Source organism: Ischnura elegans, chromosome 1, assembly GCF_921293095.1.
Source record: "Ischnura elegans chromosome 1, ioIscEleg1.1, whole genome shotgun sequence".
NCBI classification, from domain to species: Eukaryota; Metazoa; Arthropoda; class Insecta; order Odonata; family Coenagrionidae; genus Ischnura; species Ischnura elegans.
In genome coordinates this window covers 63,569,971-63,590,939 of record NC_060246.1, presented here as the reverse complement: position 1 = coordinate 63,590,939, position 20,969 = coordinate 63,569,971, and the positions used below count along the sequence as shown (strand labels likewise).

General features: G+C 34.4%; 1 protein-coding gene across 1 annotated transcript in view; it reads left to right on the top strand.

The window, feature by feature from the left end:
- Positions 1–14,767, top strand: part of LOC124162068 (RING finger protein unkempt) — a 41,126-nt gene extending 26,359 nt beyond the window's left edge. The window contains exons 8-14 of the mRNA XM_046538422.1: positions 4–208; positions 304–423; positions 662–822; positions 5,492–5,698; positions 5,780–5,935; positions 6,015–6,176; positions 13,991–14,767. Coding sequence (XP_046394378.1) covers positions 4–208; positions 304–423; positions 662–822; positions 5,492–5,698; positions 5,780–5,935; positions 6,015–6,176; positions 13,991–14,164 — 1,185 coding nt within the window. The 3' untranslated portion in view covers positions 14,165–14,767. The remainder of the gene's footprint in view (positions 1–3; positions 209–303; positions 424–661; positions 823–5,491; positions 5,699–5,779; positions 5,936–6,014; positions 6,177–13,990) is intronic.
- The last annotated feature ends 6,202 nt before the right edge of the window (positions 14,768–20,969 follow it).

The window sequence follows — 20,969 nt, the reverse complement described above, 5'->3', positions numbered from 1 at the left end:
CAGAGCATTAGGAATCAAATAATGGCAGTTGACAATGACCCTCTACTAGGATCTGTAGAAAAAGCTAAGCAAGAGCAATCAATTTATCTAATGTATGGTGTCAACTCAAGAAATTCTAGTGTATCAGCTTCAGCTCCTTTAGTATCATCAGTATCTCCTCTAGCCACACCATTTTATCCTGCAAGTGACACAGTGGAATCAGTTATAGGTAAAATAATGCTTTAATGCGTCAGTCCTTCATGTCCTCTACTGTTATATTTTTTATGCTTGATGATTTTTCCCTTTGATGATTTTTTCCCTTAGGTAATGCTCTTGAAGATCTGAGCTTAGATGAACCATTAAATGTTGCTGCATCAGTGGATAGGGATTTAGAAGCTGATTCTCCAACTGTGACTCATTCAATATCAGGATTAGTTAGTTCAGGTAATATACGTGTCTAAGATGAAATTTTGTTTAAATTTAGAATCAATTATTGTTTTCGGTTGATAATAAGTTGAGTAGCTACATTAATTACACATTTGTCTCTTTTGGTATTTTTGACCTCAAAATGATGACATACACCAGCAATTAGCTTTCATATGTCATCTATGATTTCAGTTTATATTTTAATTCCTTATACTCTTTTAGCATTTTTACTAAAATATCCCATTTCTTCCCACAGGTATCTTAGGTAGTTCAGCTCCAGTAAATATTCCTGGGAGCTCACTAGGTGACCGGAAATCTCTTGGAAATTTCTCTCCATCTACATCATCTCCTCTCCAAGCTCTTCACTCTGGTTTCCTCTCCGCAACAGGATTTTCTCATCATGACTCATTAGATTCAGTAAGTTATCAAGCTGAGATGTTCATATTACACTCTGTTTTGTATTATAATTCATCATTATCTACTTTTGGCTATTCATATATTATGTAGTGGTTGCTTATTAATTAGTGAGCAGTATTAAGGAAAAGTGCTGAAATTAATGCTGCTTGCTCTGGCTGCCAAGGCTCATTTACTTCTCTCTCATTAAGTATGATGCTCTTAGTAAGGGCTGATTGTGTTGTGAAAAAAATTGTTTCTGCAACTTATTGAATACAAATGACACTCAAGGTACAATTTTGAATGAAGTTCATTTGAATATTGCAAATGTAAATATTGCAAAGAACGTTACCTAATAGCTTATGTGAATTGAACAATTACATTCTCAGTGAAATAGTGCACATCTCGTAAGGTTTTTCTCAAATCTTCCCCTGGTTTTATCATTCTTTGCTGCAACTGTCACATGGATTGAAAAGCTAAAGTTGTTGTCAGGCATTGCTTTTCAGGACTTGTGTTTAAGAATTTGAACAGTATATCTTTACATCCTTTCAGTGTACACAGTCGAACCTCACTTATGAAACTTTCAGCAGAGAACCAAAAAAAGTTATCCTTATCAGTCCGGTCTGTTATATGCATCTTGGATGTCATTACTCATTTGGAGGCAAGAAAATGAATCCTTAAGGCCGCTTTAAAAGGAAAGGCAAATTTTCATTTTGAAAAATCATTCGAATAATCTTGCGAATGAAATTTCAGGCATGTTCTAATTTGCTTGAATAATTTCCGTGAATGATATGAGCGCACGGCGTCCATCTTGCCATTGGCATCCACCTCGGAATTTTAAGTTCATATATAAAAACTTTGGAAGCATAATAACCCATGCAATAGCTCAAATAATATGTACTTTGAGAGAACATAAATTCACAAACATCAATTGTCTAAAGTGGGTAATGCGGAAATAACATTCGGGATATTAGATGAATAAAAATGTTGTTTTTCTCCTCGATTGCATCTATATTTTGTTTAATTTACAATTATTAAACTCATTCATGATTTGAGCGCTAAAGTTTGAGGTGAGAGTCCCAATTAATGACAAAATCTCTGTTTATTCGGTGAACACAGTAGAACGAAAATGAGCTGTTATGTTATCTTAGCTCACCTATGAAATACAATATTGCCTATCACTATCATTCAAGGAACATACTGAATGAAATTTGAAATGATGAAATAATGAAATTTCGAGCATGTCCTAATTTGCTTGAATGATTCCATGAATGATATGAGCACACGGCATCCATCTTGCCATTGGCACCACCTCGGAATTTTAAGATCATATATAAAAATTTTGGATGTATAGTAGCCCATGCGATAGCTCAAATAATTAACATTTACTTTGAAAGAAATGAAATTCACAAACATCAATTCTCTAAAGAGGGTAATTCGGGAATAACATTCTGGATTTTCAAGTTCAAAAACGTCGTTTTTTATCCTCGATTGTGCCTATATTTTGTTTAATTTACAATAAGCAACCTATATTTAATGATTTGAAGGCCAAATTTTGGGGTGAGCCTCCCAATTAATGACAAAATCTCAATTAATAATGAAAAATACTTCGTTACTTCCACAAAATTCCACAAAACAGAATTTTGTGGAAGTAACAAAGTGTTTTTCATTATTAATATGGAGCCCTTCCACCGCGTAAAAGCTTCAAGTATCGATTTAAAGACAAAATCTCTGTTATTATCCTACAGCCCTGAGATTCCATTGACTATTGTTCAACCTCCTGGGAAGATTCACACCATGTATCTGTTGTATTTTCCCTTAAAATTTTCTGCCTCCAAAATTGTTGCATAACTCCAACAACAGCTTTCAAACAAAATGGCTCATGAATAGAACAAGCATCGCAGTGCAACAGTGCATGCAAAGAGAGAATCGGAACTCTTTCCACGCCTCTTATGTGATGCAGCATTCATGGGAGCATTTATTTAAAATTTCGCATCCAGAGTTGATTTATTCAAAAAATTTGGATCCAAAGTATCCATTGAAAGGGAAATTATCCATCTGTATATATTTGGATCTGATCCGACCATCCCTTGCAAGTATCATAAGGTTAAGATTACAAGTAGGGGTGCATCTCTTACATGAGTGTAAATGGTAGATTTAGCTAATAAATTATGTTATATAATGATTAAAAGTGAATGGAAATCCCATTTCAAAGGCCGGTGTCTTCTGTAGATTTTAATTGGAATGTAAAAACAGTCATTTAAAAGTAGTAGAAGAGTGTAAAATTGATTTCCTCAGCATTAGAAATAATGTATCTACAAAATATTGTGGATGGTTGGATCAGATACCTTAGATCCAAATATCCATGGATATTGTCCTTCACCAGATACTTCAGATCCAAATTTGCTGAAGACATTCGCTGAAGTCACAAGGTTCTGGATCCGAAGTTTTAAATTAATGCTTCAGTGAAAACAGTACCCCATAAGAGAGAGTGGAAAGAGTTTGATTCTCTCTTCCCATGCGCCATCGCAGTACGACTCTTGTCCATTCTTCATGAACCATTTTGTTTAAAATCTCTTGCAGGGGTCATGCTACAGAATTTCAGACATGGAAATTTTTTAGGCAATATGAAGCAGGCACATAGTGTGACTCTTCCCAAGAGATTCAACCACTTTCGAGAGAATCTCAGCTCTGTAGGATATAAACCACATCAAAAATAAGTACGTCGCAGATATCAGAAAACCACCCTTGGCCCTCCATCAGCCCTTGTCTCTGATTTTTTTATTTGCTTCCGATCTCACACAGACCATAAATCATTGTTTTCGAAGGAAAATATCAAGTTACACAAGACAATAAACACATGTTTTATCCCAACCCTTTCTCACCAACTGACCTCTTTCTGCTTACCTGCTTCAATTCTCCGTTTCTGGAGGATAAATACTAGGTGAGTGACTTTCAGGGCCTGAAGATGTCTCGGTAACTTTGGCAATTGGATGATATGCACTAGATTTTTAAAAAAATGAGACCAAATGCAAAGCATTTCTGACGATATATTAGTTTTTTCAGCTCTAATTGATTCCCATTAAGTTTTCTTGTTAAAACTAGACTATAATAATATTCAATATTGTCCAAACAGCACAATTTTCAAAGAATCAAGCATAGCATTAGCCCCCTCAAACAAGTAGAAACAGACTGGAAACGCCAACCTCATATATCACGTAGCTCGCCCAGCTTCACTGTGAGGGCAACAACGTCACAAAATAGCAAGGTTTGACATGTTGACTCCCTAATTCATAGTCTCATTACTTGAAAGACAGAGGGATCATGCTCCTTCCCCTCCACCTCTCCTATACACGCTTCTGCTACACACCCCTCCTCTCGAGATCCCTGAGCGGTCGTCTCGTTCTGTTTCCTCACCTTGTCGCAGGTTAAGTCATTGTGATTATAAGCATTGTCAATTGTGTTGCAGATTGTGTAGTTACACTTTAATTTAATGATATATTTATAAAAAATTTCAGTGTGTGGAAGCTTTTTTTTTTTTTGAGATAAGGACAGCTCATTGTTAGCCATATGCATGCACTGTGGCATGAAACTATCACGAGGAAGTGCAAAATCCACCTCACCACAGCTGAACAATTTGCGGGTGAAAAACAAGTCAGTATGCGACGAGAAAGTGACAAAATTTGGGGGAAATGTTCATGAGGAAAATTCAAATGCTATCAATTAACTTTGAAAGATTATAATCATTATTTTTAATCAGTTTGAGTATTAAAACATGTTTGCAAATCTAAATAGCATTCCTTTGATCGCATTTACCGAGAAGAAACTTGAATAATTACTTCGTTTTATAGTAGGCTATTAAAAATGCAATTGGATCCAAAAATATCCGAAGATCTGACACCTGAAATCAACTACGAATCCGACAAAAATCCTGGATCTGACCATCCCTACAAAATATTGATGAAATCTCCTATTTATTCTCAATAAATCTATGAAAACTTATCAATGTTAACCCAATCACCTTATATGTACAAAAGCTTCCATATTTGTTTTGCAAGGGATCCCTCCAGTACGTCACCACACTTTTGTCTTCACCTAGTGGCTAACTTTTTAGCCCTTAGAGTGCGGGAACGTTTATATATGTTTTGCACGCTGACTGCGGCGTTTACCCAAAATTTTTATTGCTACCTGAATATCTTGCACTCGGGCATTTTCCCTCACCATAAGGATCACAAAGGAGCTTAACTCTACCAGACATGGCAGGGAGTGCCTCCTGCACAGGGGGTCGCTTATGCACTGGCTGGAAGCTAAAATCGTGAATTCCCGCAGCCCAAGGATAATTGGCCATATGAATTAATTCCTTGGCAGCTCTATAGCAAAATAACTATTGTGCCTTGAATAAATTTCATTTTTTATTCTTTACTGTTTCTTTTTAATAATATTCCTCTATTTCTTGTAATACTTTTGTCAAAACATTTAGTTATATTTAGAGAGGTAATTTGGATGTTACTCGTGCAATCTATATTTATAGTAAAAAAATGTGCTAGAATAGACTTTTGTCTCCCAATTTTTTTAACGTAGTGCTATAACCTAATGACATTTTAAGAATGGCCCTTCCAATTAGCTATTTGTATTTTTCTCTGATTTTACTTGAATATAATGGATCCTTGCTGTAATTATGAATTCCTTTCAGACTCCAACATATCTTAACCATTCACATATGCAACTTAGTAGCAGTGCTTCAAAAATAGGAAGTTTTCCCTCTGGAGGATTGTATGATTTTTCATCTCATCAAAATATGTCTCCAAGCAATAGAGTTCATCATCCATCAACTGCATCACCTTTGGTCAATAGTTTCCCTTCATTAAGCCCATCTTTGGGTTCAAATAGTTTATCTGAGGTATGTTTATGTTTAATATTTGGTTTTACTGGAAAATATTTTTCTTGATGGATATTAATACTCAGATTTTAATTATTTTAGATCCATAGGCTAAGAGAAGAATTGAATTCCAGTAGAGCTAAACTTGCCTCGTGGGATGATCGAATAGGGCAAGCAAGAACAGCATGTGAAGCCTGGAAGAGGGAAGCTGAAGAATCAAATAGGAAAGCAAGCATTGCTGAGCAGCAAAGGGATGAAGTATGTGTCAATGATTTTTTAACATTTTTTTTATAAATAACATAGTTTCAATTGAAATTTCTTGATTATTGTTGTGCAGGCTCTTTCACAGGTTAAGTCCTTGCAGAAGGAGGTGGATCAACTTCAGGGAGGACCCCATTTGCATTGTTTGCAGAGAACAACAGATTTAAGTAAATTATCTTTAGCAACATTAAAATCTTTACAAGAACAGCTTAGAAGTGACCTTGATGACATAGAAAAAGTAAGTTTTATTACCTTTTTGTATTTTACTAGTCTTAATTTGTGTAGAATGGATTGGCTCATTTATTTTTCATGGTAGATTACCTGCCTTTAACCAACCATGCTTTGTTCAAATAACGTTAATTGCCTTCAAATATGTGGCTATTTGCAGAAAAACTCCAATTCAAATTTGACATTCTGGAGACTAAAGTCAGTCAGACACTTACTATGCTTCGCTAATTTTTGCACTCAGCATCATTTTACTCAAGATCTTAGTCAATATTGCTTGAATGAAATTAATTCTTTAAGGCCATACCCTAGTCAAGTTAGGGGAGTCCAGAGAATTCCTTATGTTCCTTTCAAAATATTCCACTGAAATTTCTACTTAGGTGGGCAAATCAAAAAGCAAAATATACTGAATTAAAAACAGAAAGAAAACGGACACATGCACTTGGTCTGTTACTCACCTTGCAAATTATCCTCAAGGAACAGAATTCCACATACTAGCTCTGGCGCACTTGACAAACATTTTTACTTATCTGTACAAAGCTATCTGGAGGAGAAGAATCCTGCTAATTAACCAAAAAGACAGCAGCAACCTGTTACTTTCTCCTGAGGCTATCCTAAAATATGCAGCAGACCCCTTTCAAGGGGATTCTTATATCTAACATAGTCATAATGCAAGATAATCACCTGTCTTGAAGAGGAATGATGGGACGGTCAATTGTGGTTGATCATTTATGTTACACAGTTGGGCATAAGCAATTAACATAAATGGGCAGGACTTGCCCATGTTTTCAGACAACTTTCAGACTTCTAATATAATTTCTAGTTACATGCTACGTAAAATTATAAGCTGTTAATTGACCACAGCAGTCTTTCCAGTGTTTTGGGATGAATATGAATACATGTGCCTCATAACCAGCTACTGCATTTGCATGAATCTAAGACTAGGTTTTTTCCCTCTCTTCTCATTTAGAAAAGAGGGCTCCTTATACTAATGGATACAAAATTCTTGACTGTGATTGCTGGTTGCATAATCGGAGTGTGCCGCCTTATACCTTTGAAACAAAAAGAGGAACATTAAAAGTAGCTCTACCGTAATTTAGCTTATTTTATTTTACTTCAACGTATAAAAACAAAACTGATCATTCATTTTTTGCCAGCTTGCAAAGATTCGGCTGGTGACAAGCAGTCACTGTGTGCCCTTTTGTTATTTCTGCGAGTTTACCTGGGCATTACTTAGGAAAGCTTTCATTTTTCAATTGTCTCTGCACTACATCATGAAGCTAGATAATGATTTCATAAAATTATTGTGACACCTTAATTCCATATCTTGGATTGACCAAGAGTTGGATATTGGCCTGCTGTAATTTTTCTTGGTGCAATAGAGCATGACGTCACTCAAATTAACAGTTAGGTGTTTATATTTATCTTAAATAGGCATCAATTTTAATGTTGGTTTACACCAAACTTTCATTATTCTTCTGTTAACCCGGCAGTGGTCGAGTGGGGTGTCCCAGACACCCCAGCCTTATATAAGCGCTATTTTTTCTTGGAATTGTGACTGCAATGACCTGTAACCTCCTCCAGCTGATATTTTAAGCTTTCTGGGGATACATGTAAAAGATTATTACAAAATCAATGCAAGTTTTTAAGAAAAATTACTTTTGTCAAAGCTCTGCAGAGTGGGGTGCGCCAGACACCCCACACGACTGTTCTCGTTTCGGTTTGCCGCCTGGTATTCAAAGTCGCCTTGAATGTTTTTCATTCATTTTCATCACATTTGATAGCTACTTTTCTGAAACTGGCCATGAAATTTGTCTTTTTACGTTTACATCAATAAATATTTATTTATTGGTATATTTTTTGCCTAAATTTATGTAAACAAATAGAAAGTTAGTAATTTGTTATAATGTTACAGTGATTTTTCTCGAAGTGAGCCACGAAAAATCGATCATGTAATACTTACAGCACGTTCATTCAGTACACTATGGATTCCTGCAGTCTTTCTAAAAAAGGGAAAAGCTAATATACTTTGACTTTTGATTGAAAATTTGGATGAGGAATTATTTGTTTCTGACGTCAACTTTTGTAGAAAATGCGATTTTTTAGAAGTGATTTTTTGAAGACTTCGTTCAATTACGTTAGTGCAGTAGTTATTTTAAAAAATCATTATTTACATGTTTCTATGAATTTACCATTGAAGGCTGGCCTTATAATACTTACATTCATCGTTTTCAATTAGTACTAGATGTCAGCTACCTCTAGAGTAAAAGAAAGAGTCTTTGCCTTTTGAATGAATCTTTGAGAGAAGAAGATTGATTCTGATGAAAAAGAAGATTGGTGTCATATAGCTGCGCATGACACTTACACTGAACAACAGTGCAGAGATGATGAACTTTTGTAAAAGGGAAGGGAGCTTATGTTGGGAAGTATGGAGTTGCAACGTGTAATACGCAGGGATCAAGACCAAACATAAGAACGTAAAATTGTAGCAGTGTCACTGAGAGGAGTGGACTTATTAGCAAAAAAATTGGATTCAAAAAACGAATGGCTTGTTTTCGTATGATTTTCATTGAAAGAATGGTAGAGAAAATTGTAAATTCCAACAATATTCAGGTAGAGAAAGTCACTGAAAATTATTCTCGTAAAAGAGATAGTGAAACAGGCAGGAAAGACTTTGAATAGTATTTTACTTTTAGCCAGGGCAAATGAAACTGAGTAACAGAATTTTTCATTGTTTTGGAACCACAATGGATTAGGAGTGGAAATATGTTATTCCTCCATGAGCCATAACATATTTCTCTTTTCCCCTTTATCTATTCGTTTCGACAACGTGGCTGCTAGAGTAGAGAAAATGAAAAGTGGCAAATTAGCACAAAATAGAGATGTATTTGACATGTTTGCTCGCAATATACGGCAACATTATAGAATTGGGCCATGAGAAAAAGCTGATGAGCAATTGATTCCTTTTCAAAGATGATGTTCATATAGGCAATATTCACCTTCCAACCCCGCAAAATATAGCATCAAAATTTTTGCATTGGCAAATTCGATTGTATTTGAAGATGTACCTACTCAGGGTGGCAACCAGAGGGTCCATTTTTTGTGGATAATACTCCATAAGAGGAGTTAAATCGAATGTTTTCTTTTGTAAACAGAAACGCGAGGAACATAATTTGAACTACTGGTTCAATAATATTCCGCAAGCAGATAAAATTCTAAGCAATAATTTGACGATTGCGGGAACAGTGCGCAAAAAATAAAAGAGATTTAGCACTGAAAGTCGTATATGTAAAAGAAAGGAGAAAATAGCAGTTTATTTTGGTTTAGGAAGAAAAAAGCTCTAGTTTCCTGCGTCGTAAGATGGGCAAAGAATGTAATTCTTTCGCCAACAATTCACACAGCTATTTCTATCAATGAATCCAAGACAAACAGATAATAAAAGAAAACCGGAAATATTGACCTTTTATAACTGCACTGAAGGAGGTCTAGCCACATTAGACAAAATAGGCAGCACCTATCATACAAACAGAAACATCAGGAGATGGTCCATGGCCATTTTATTTCATTTGCCAAACACTGCTGACATCAGTGCATTTGTAATACCTAGGTATTCCAATTCACTATCACATTGCAAAGAAGTTTTCTTCGTGAAATAACTCGATCGTTAACTTTTCCATACAGTAAAATTAGATCGATATTGAACACAATCTCTAGAGACTTGAAAAATAGAGGAATATGCGTAAAATGAGCCTGAGAAAAGGACGAGGAGAAAAAAAGAAAAAAGTTGGAAGATGTGTTTTTTCCAACAGATATAAAAACAAAAATATACTGTGAACTGTGTTAGAAACTAATGCGTGGTACAAATTTGCTGAAAATTTTGAGAAGTGATTAGAAGCAAATAAATAGTTTACATGATTTATTTTCTATATTCTTTAGATTCAATAAAACTTTTCAATAGCGTGAAATTGAACTTCTGTTGAGGACTACATATTTGTTAGTTTACCTTTCCAATGCTGTATATAATTTGTAAAAGGAGTATTTCAATAGTTATAAGTGACCGTAATATAATCGTAAATTTTTCCTCAAGAATATATTTTGGGAAATCGATTCAATATCGATAAGTAGATTATTTTAGTATATTGATTAGTATTTACGTAAGGCAAATAGAGGTCGACGCTGAAAATATGATGAGATACAGTGATTGATGTTTATAAAAGTATATGCCATGTATTTATATCTCAACATTTCTGCTGTGTTCTTTGGCTGAAACAAAAAGAAATTGGCAATTTTTCCGGAGGAACTGGGACTGTCGACTGGAAAATAGGTTATTCAAAAATATTTTCTTAAAAAAATAAAAGTTGAATTTATGGTTTGAAATATGTAGTATAGCCATTCCTAAATAAACAAAGGATACGTCGAGATGTGAAATTTTTAAATAATATATTCTTAATGAAAGAAATTGAAGAAAATCTTTTGGGGTGTCAGAGACACCCCACGCGACCGTATATGTTCGGAAAATGGGCGCGACTACCGCCGGGTTAACCCTTTCGTGCCGGGCTCCTTCACGGGAAGTTGCTTTTGGCTGTACGAACGAAGGCTTTGAGCATTTCTTTTTCGCCCTGTATGGAGTTGTTTCTTGGCAAGGAATTGTCCAGGTAGTCACTTCCTCCACTTAGTGACCTTTCCTAGTGGGGTGCCGGACCCTTTCCGGGCATTATATCATAAACCAACAAATACTTTAAAGGGAGTGAAATCTTTCAATGTTCCTAGCATACTTCTAGGTATTTACGATTTATGATATTAACATATTTTAGATCAATGATGCCCAAAGCCACACTCTCCTCATTTGCGTCTGCTCTCCACGAGTTCTCTGAAAACATGAGAATGAAACATTTCGAATTTTTTTAGATGAATATTTTCCTGAAAAATTCTCATGAAACTACTTGAATCTTACAAATTTGTTGTTTAAAATGGCGAAATTATATTTATAAAGCAATTTCACTTAGATAAATATAAATTCATATAATGCACGAAATTGTGATTGTCAATCAAGTTAATTGTAAGAGAGGACAATGTTGTCCTAAATTCGCTTGTAAAATAAAGACGAAAGATTAAATAAGAAAAAATACAAAATAGTGTTTCTACAGTCACTATCCTCATCTTCACTATCACTTCTGGTGAGTATTTTCAGGATCGATTGATCCGTAATTAGCCTGGACATTTTCCCAGTGCAAGCAAAGTCCGATTTATAACCGATCAGCAGAACATCCAGAATATTATTCTTGGTATTTATTTTCAATAAATGAAACATGTACGTTTTTAGTTATTCCACCTTATAAACAATAAGTGACCATGAGCACCTTCCTCGAGTGGGACACTAAGTGCCTGAATTGGCCGAGATAATCCCCACACAGACAATAGGAAAGGGTAGGACCTCTCGCGCCGAGGGACCCTAATAGCGCTTGGGACCCACTTGGCATGCTTGACCGCAAAGCTGTGAAAACACGGCCTTCGGCCTTTTGCATCGAAAAATTCAAGCTGTGAAAACATGCCCTCCGTGGGGAAAAGGTTGAACAAATTGAGATACATGAAAATGGTGATGTTGGGGATTTAATTAAGAAGTATATCACTCCTTGGCTGCTATTCTGGATGGAATAGCATTATGATATTCTCCGATATTGCAACCGATGTTGCTATAATATAGCGTATTGCAACGCCTATGCTATTTGGTATTCAGAACGGTTGCAATTCGTGTTTTTACTACACCGGAAGACGTAATTCTCAGAATAGCATAGGCCCGTAGCAATTCATTATTCTGAACGGCGAATTGCAACCGGTAGGCTTGCTATAATATTGCGCGGTCTTCGAGGCCGAGCTATTCGGTATTGCAACCCAGAAAACGTGCGCATTGCGATGTCGAATTGTTTTTCTGAGGTTAAAGTAACCTAATCAAGCATTGAAAAATGGAATAATAGCCAAAAATAAAATGATATCTGCTTTATTTTAATTAAATAATAGTAGCATAAGTGATGAATATTTAACTAGTTAAGTGAATTGGGTAGAAATTAACATTCGCGCTTATTATATGAAGCATAAGCTTGCTTCATCGACAGTGCGAAAACAATAACAATTAATGCAAAGAATTACTACGATTAGCCCAAATTTTACGTGTTTTATTCATAATTTTATTTCATCACTTGACTAGCTACTAAAAATATCCTCAATGTAGGCAATCAGGTCGATTCTTGAAAAATTTCTAGCTTGTGTTAACACACTAACTCGCCAAATATAATAATAGTTATAGCTTTCAATGAAAACCATATATTACCATCATAATACCATATACTTTGATCAGCCGTTCATTTCCTCAATTGGACAGTATATACAAATACATGCAACGAGTCGAAATTATTTTCCCCACTATTCGCTACCTTCTACAATTAAAACTTAAAATTTACAAACTTATAACACAGGCAGTCTATATCAGCCTCTATAGACAAGTAAGTTATCATCCTCAAATTCACCATCACCTCCCTCTGCTTTTTCCAAATCTGCAGCTGAAATATCGATACTATTCCATCGTAATACATGAAAGCACAGCTGTGACGTTGCCACCTACTTCAGTTCCTAAACAGAGATTGAATACTGAAATTAGGGAGTCATATAATATAAAATTAGTATTAAAAACGAAAGCTTCTAGTCCATACAGTATAGCTATATCGTCACGATCAAAGCAATAAAAGTTGGTACATATTTATTTTGACATGCAACGAACAGATAGACTTCGAAGCCTAAGACAATTACGAAGAAAATCAAACATATTTAGCTTTCAATGATTATTTCGCATAACATATATCTCACGATAAAGGACCGATCGGATATAGGTAAATGATTCAATATTTATGCCCGATAAATCATCATTATAATAGTAAAATTATGACCTAACCCACCTGTCTGAAGCCATTGTGATATTATCAAAACAACAACAAACAGCTGATTTCCTAAACGAGATTTTCAAAGCGTATTATATAAATCTACGGTTTAATATAATTTTTAAATGCAAATGAAGCAATTATTTGTAATTGCAAGTCAATATTCCATAAAATATTGAAAAATATATAAAATATCTTCTCCCTCATTGGTTGCGCAAACTGTTTAGAAAGTTTTTTATACGGGAAGGGGCGGAGCTTCCAAATAGCTCGCGCAAGAAATAGCATGATGCTATTCCGAACAAAATTATTACTACACGTCATTCTGAATACGGGGTCGTTGCAATAATGACCCGCAGAATAGCACATGCTATTTTTTGCAACGCTTATCCAGAATAGCAGCCCTTGTAACCTGATTCTTGCCATATTCCGTACTCCCTAAAAAAAGGTTTCCATGGTTTATGGAATACTCTAAACACTGTGTAGGGTGCTTGTGGGTCACTGTCAGGTCCTGACTTCCTCATCACCCGACATCCTTCTTGTGTCTTTCGTAATAAGAGTATGCATGCATACTCCTTTGCGTTTTCCTAGTGCAAGTAATTCATGCAAGCCTAAAGACTAAAAATCTTTGATTTACTTATGCTAACATTAGTGTCATATGCTGTTATTAATTTTCCATAAGAATTGATGCTTGAATGTATGTACTGCTTACTTGGAAATCATAAATAATAGTCAAGTTTTTAAAATATCCATTGGATGAAAATAAACTGCATCGGATGCTGGTTGGTATTGCTTTGGTGGTAGTTTGATTGAAGTTGAGAAAAAGCTTGCCATTTAAAACTTGTTGACATGAAGTAGTACTATGGTTAATAATGATATATTTCTCTTTGCATTACAGGTTGTTTATCAGCAAACTGCTGCAAAGTGTATAGTTTGTGAAGAAAATAATCGAACAGTAGCCTTATTGCCTTGTAATCACTTAGTTTTATGTGATGTGTGTAGTAAAACACACAGAGAATGCCCATATTGTAGAACACAAATATCCCAGAAATCTGCATTAAAAATGTCTTAACCATTCTTCAAAAGTAACGAAATTATGCATACCTACCTTGAAGAAAAATTTGCTTAGTTTATGTTATAATTCTCAACAATAGTATTGCAAAAGAGTGTGCAACAGCACATTTTGCATTTGTAATGTACACAACATTTTATTGAATGTAATGTATGTTCCAATTTTTATCTGTTTAATCTCAAGGAATTCAACTTGATAATTTCACAGTGCGATATGTTTTGATCTTATATTTTATCTTGATTTTGTGTATCATGCTGTGAAGCATATTTTATGGCCAACAATTTTTGTGGAAAAATGTATTTTTTGCCAAAAGTCAATCTAAAAGAGAAAAATGCCGAAATTATACAAATTATGTATATTATGATAAGACTTGATAATAGATGTTTCTACCATTCATATATCTACCTTATTGCCATTTAGTATTATTTTGAAGATAATGAGTACCATTGAGAAATGTTGCGTAAGACATTGTGCAAATGACTATGACTCAGGATTGGCAGAAATGTATATTTTTAACTTCCATTCAAAACTCCAATTTATGTCATGTAAATGTTGATATTAAGATGAAATGTAGATGCCAATAAATTGTGGTAGTTTCCCTAATGTTGTAAATCATTTTAGATAATTGATTCTCTGCTTCAATGATTAAGTCATGTAGGTACTGGGATCATGAACTTTTCAGTGACCATTGTGTCATTCATCAAATTTTTTTATTTATTATTTTACTGTCAAGTGTGATGTGCATGAGCTTTTTATATCTCATGTAATGTCCAAATTATATTCAAAGCCACCTTTTACTGTTTACTTGTATTTATTGCCTGAAAGTTAGATTTCTGTTGTACTTTTATTTAGTTTTAACAGTATGGTATTAAAATATTTCATATGACAAAGAAAACATTTGGTGAAGTGTGTAACTCTATCTGGATACCTTTGAAAGCTTATTGATGCTGTAAGGGCTGGCAGCAAGTTGGTTTAGGAATTGGTTATGGCTAGTGTGTATAATGATCCCATTTAACAACATCAAATATTTTGTTAATGGTAAGATTATTTTGTCTCTCTCTGTTACTGTTTGCCAGTGCAGAAAATTCTTCAAATGGTTATCGATTTTCATCTTTACGTCTATAATTTATTCAAGTTATCTTGCGAGAGAAAATGTCTATTGCTCAAATATATTTAATGAGAAACTGCCATTGTTTCAAAAGTAGAATCAAAAATTAATTTTTTAGTTTAAAGCATATATTTATAAATAAAAATATAGAAATGCCTGATCTTCATACTATGCAGAGATTTTAGGTGGTCCAGGACAGGTATTCTTTTTTAATATATTTCACTTCCCTTTATGTAAAAAAAATTGAAAGCTTTCATTTACTGGGGGCTCTGAGGCTCTGTGGTAAAAGTAGGTAAAAGAGCTCAATATGCCTTCTACTATGAACCTACCTTGTGCTGATTGGGGACAAGAGTAATAGTGCATTTTCGTCAGTTATCCCCTTAAAAACAATCTGTACTTTTAAATTGGGTGTGTAAAGTTACTGTGTAATTACAGTCATGTGATGATTACTCTTTGATCAATGTGCATAAATTATCAGCAATATTTTTTCTTACCCCATATCTGTCTCTAAACTCCTCCATGGAAATAAAATGAAATAGTTTTTTGTCCCTATTCTTTTGGAAACATAAATTGACTAAGCTCATATGCATAATAATGCTTTACTAAAATCATATAGAGTATTCTCAGTCTCTCTGATTATCCTTTTTCTTTGCTACATGCATATACAGTCATCTGAGCCAAACTGGTATCATCATATTTCTTTGAGATTATTTTTTCACCATTTCAGAAGTTGTTTGTTTTCCAATTGGGTTGGGTTTTGGCTGCCACTAGCATTTCAATAGCAACCTATGCCTGGTCTAACTTTTGGGTCATGATTTGCATCTCCTTACACGATTTTCCATTTTCTTTCAGGTGTTGCCTAATTGGCTGGTTGCCTAATTACTCTAATTTTCTTGACAGTTGATCTTCTAATCTGACTCTGAGTGTTCTGATTCGAGACTGTAGCAAGCAGCAAGTTGGGAATTAAGGCATTCTACCTCTCCCCAAATGTTTGTGGTAGTTTTCAATGTACCCCCAAATGAATTCCTCAAATATTATTTTATTTTATTCTTTATTTTTTTCAGTGAGAACAATTGGCCTGGATCTCCCTTTAATTTTAACAAACTATTTATCAATCCTGAATTGTCCTATGCCGACATAAATTGAGTAAGTTAAAAATATAGCATGACAATTATTGGAATAGTAATAAAATCACAATCTTGCAAGTAAGTAGAAATTCAGATCATCCTATATCTCCCAAATGAGGTAGAACAGAGAGATTGATCTCATCTCCTGGTTATCTTCCATGCCATTTTGGTGTTCATAGAGAAATAGGTGATTCCATCAGGGAGAAGTCTGTGAATTTTAAAATTGTTCATGAGTAGCCACACTGGTTGTCATTTTTACAATCATCTCCTGGTATTTCTATCTAGAGTACATACTGTTGTACGATCACATGGAATGTGGTACAGGAGCCAAGTATTGAGGCCAAGGTTTATCTCTTAAACCAACCCTTTTATGGACATCCTATTTTGTCTGATGTGCCAAGACTTGCTTGTCTGTTTCCAGAAAGATTGTATTATTTCAAATTTGTAATTATCTTGGCACTTAATTTTACTGTATAAATTTTGATTTCTTCTGGTTGCTGAAGATATGTTTGAGGTAAAACACCACTTAAGAATTACATGGGGTGAATATGATTTTTATACTGAAAAAAATGACAATATAATTATTATTTTTAAAAATGTCGGGACTATGTATTGGCTCACAGGCAGTTGTAGGGTTACCTAACTTAGCAGCCAGCTTAGTTTACCAACAAATAATCATGTTTTCCACCATTTTTAACCTCACACCTTCATATGAATGTTCATTGATAGTAGATTGTTATTCTGACGTTGTTCTGATTGTATTATTCTAACGTTGCACTCTTAGTGAGAAAAGAAACTATATTTTTAGGCAATAGCAGCAAAGAAACACCAATTAGGTGAGGATCTATTTTGGAGTTCCCATCTTCCAATCTAGGAGAATAATTTTTGTCATACTGGAGTCATCCTCTATGTGTTAAATTTCTGGATGTGATCTTATGGTCTCATCTTCTGGGCCAGTTTCATCTGTCAGCCAAGAACTATTATGGCATGCATGGGAAATTCTGTACAATATCTCGTAAATCTACCTGCACAATATCAAGAATGCTGTGGACTATAATATGAATGAAAATTCAATCTGTAATTGGCTCTCAAAGTTTGCTTGAAGGCTTTTCCATCATATGTTGTGCGGAAGCTGAATTTCCATAGTAACTTTTCCCTGATGTAGCAAGAGATATACATACTTGATCTGTGACTTTTTATCAATGCAAGACATTTTTAAGCATAATAATCGACAGAAAAACGTGAGAAAAATATTATATTTAATATTTAAGTGAGTCACCTTCAAAATTTCCTTTCTTAGTTCATTATATATATTTGCTGTTTTTATAGGATCTAGTTTCCCAAACTTAAAAGTTTTTGAGTTATAACACTAAGAGACCTTTACTCGATGCTCAAATACATATACTATTATTTTTGGAGTTACTTAGTGCTATCTATATGAGGAATAATATATGTATCCTACACCACAAACAATTAACTTCCATTTTTTAGTTTTAACTATTAAAAATGAAATTATATTGTATTAGAGAGGCAAATGAAGGGGGGGTCACAGAAGAGGAGACTGCCCGGGCCCCCTTATTTTCAGGAAAAATTGGAAAGATGCCAATCTTTAAGGTGGCTCTCCAATGAAAGGTTTTATTTCACCCACTTAAGAAACGATATTTAAAAATAATTCATACCTATCTACAAAAGCCCCTTGTCTACTCATGTGAGACCTTCCGATGACCCTATATTGATTGATTTGGAAAATATCGTGTCTTTATTGAAACAATCACATCTCTTAGTGGGTATTACAAATTATGTGAAACTCCTTATCTTTGAGAGGTATTGCATACCACAAAGACACCATGGAAAATAATTAACAGCTCCCCTCAAAAGCTAACAACTTAAGATAAATTTTTTATGAGTTTATTTAGTGGAAATTTATTGCAATAAGACAGAAACTGCCGTAGTCATTTTCCATACTTAATAAGTGTAGAAAATTACTACGGCTGTTCTAACAACTTAATCCACCCCTGAAACCAAGATGATGACTGGAAATTAAGTTTTGTTGAGATTTCTCTGGACTTGTATGCCAACTCGGGGAGAAGACCAAGGTCATGAAGATGTCTTTAAGACCTAATGAAGGTCATCATATGGTCAATGGTTTTACTTTGGTCTTGAAATGAAATAAATGCTGACCAATATATCTGTTTAAATTGTTCGCTTGGGAGTTCTTGGACATCCTGGAATCCATTTTCACAAAGATTACTCGTTGGTTCAAAATATATTTACTTCATCATTAACGCAGTCTAGGGTTAGTTTTTAAATGGTCTAGAAGACATGAAATTAGGTATCTTCAAAAGAGGTCAAAAAACGTCATCTAGATGGCCATAAAATCGTCTTTAATAATAAGTAAAAGTACCTATCCCCTGTAAATTTTCCCTGTGCATGGAAATTGCCAACTTATATCAAGGTCTCATAGCCTAATTTTTTTTCAAAATCAGATGTTTACCACCGCCTTCTGAGATCCCAGGTCTGTAACATTGTAATGTAACAGTGAAACGATCCCAGGTCAAAAATACCATTTCCTTCCCTCCACCATGACCTAACCACGACATCTTCTGGTTGGTCAAAAAAAGGTCATTTAGATGGTAAATAAAATCTCTCGATCCCAGGTCAATGATACCTATATTATTCCTTTGGTGAAGGTGGATGGATAGATGAAGTCATTGTACACAAGTGCACCAAAAATGCAAAGGCAACTCTTCTGGCATATGTTCATAAAATTAATTTAAAGTTACAAAAACTCGTTCTTTAAACATCTACACTAGATATCTAGAATGTGTTTATTCTGTGAAAGTATGGCTATTGATGGGACTTCAAAAATATCAATATTTTAAATTATGATAGTAATTTTACAAAAAGATTATTTAAACATATTATTTATATTTGAAAAACAAAAATAGTTGTAAAGGGCCTCAGAGTACTCGGAGTAAAGGACGGACATCAACCATTTAAGCAAAATTTATTATTATTCGCGTAGTTAAAATTGATAGGTAACTTAGTTACTACCAATAAACAAATCGAATACAATGTAATAAAAGGTATTTATCAAAATTAGTCTCTTCTTTTTAATTTACTACTAAATTCTTTTTTATTTTAATGTCATGAAAAAACACTGCCATAAATTTTTATGTATCACAATTATGTACTCATATTCATCCATAGCCCTGATGAAGGTGTTTAGATATGTTGGCAAACACTTGCATTGAAAATACTTCAAGACATATAGGTACTGCAAGTCACTGAATCAACACTCATTGATAATGCTGCAGATTCCATTGAAACAGCTAAGATATCTACAATATATTTATATATTCATGTTCACATATTTGTCTGCAAGTTATTAAAGATATTTTCTTGAAATTAGTAGAGGACGTATAAGATGTAATATAGATATTCTGTCGATATTTTTGCTAAGTAGGAGTTTTCTACATTTTGTTATATGTACATTGTTTCTTGGGAATTAATTTTTGTTTATTTTTCTATTGTTATTTAATCATAAAAAGACTTCATTCATCTTCTATTTTTGATCACCTTAGAGGTTTTCCTTGGATATTGGTGGAGAGAAGAAAATATCCCAGTCAACACAAAAATTATGGCCACACTGTGGCCGAATTGTGGTTTACCTGTGGCAACTATAGCTATATGGCTAGCCACAGCTTGCCATATTATGGCCTGACTGTGGTTGCCATGCGGCAAGCCATTGTTTGGCTTGCCAAACATATGCCACTATGGCCACACTGTGGATCGCCTCAGGAAGGCAACAGATTGGCAAACCAAACATTTGTAAACATAAGTATATTATGGTTGCTGTTGATACAAGTTTGTTGGTAAGCTATTAAATTGGAAGTTGGTTGATTCTATTGATATAAAGAAAGTATATTATCCACACTTAAGCCACATTATGGCGGGCCACACTATATGGCCGGGGGTCGAAACCATTACAGCAACCCACTGTGGCCACAGCACAGCCATATTGTGGCCACAATTGTTGTGTTGACTGGGATGTCTTCTAGGTCCATTTTGCAAAACATTTAAACCATTAAAATGCTGTCTTTTTAAATAACCAGGAGAGGTCGTGATTGGGTCATAGTGGAGGTAAGGAAATGGGTATTATTGACCTTGGATTAAGAGGTTTTTTTGACCATCTAAATGACATCTTTTTGACCCCTTGGTGTAGTCCTTGGTGTTCTCCATGGGGAGAATGAAGACTTTTCATAGCATTTCGGTGAATTTTAATTAAAAAAAATCAACTCATCTATTCTATAACGCAGGGATATATTCTTCTGGATTGAATTATAAATATAAGCAGAAGGGAAATTTTTACTCCGTGAGCATTTGTTAAGCTATCAAACGAAAAGTAGTATTAGTCATCGTGGAAAATAAAATGCTCAGGTTACCCGAATCATCTAATATAATTTTTAATGTTTACCTACCTGGCGAAAAAGATATAGTTCTGTAGTTCGAATTCAAAAAATTTAATTTTCCATTTAATTCTACGTGGTAATGATTTTTTTCAAAAGTA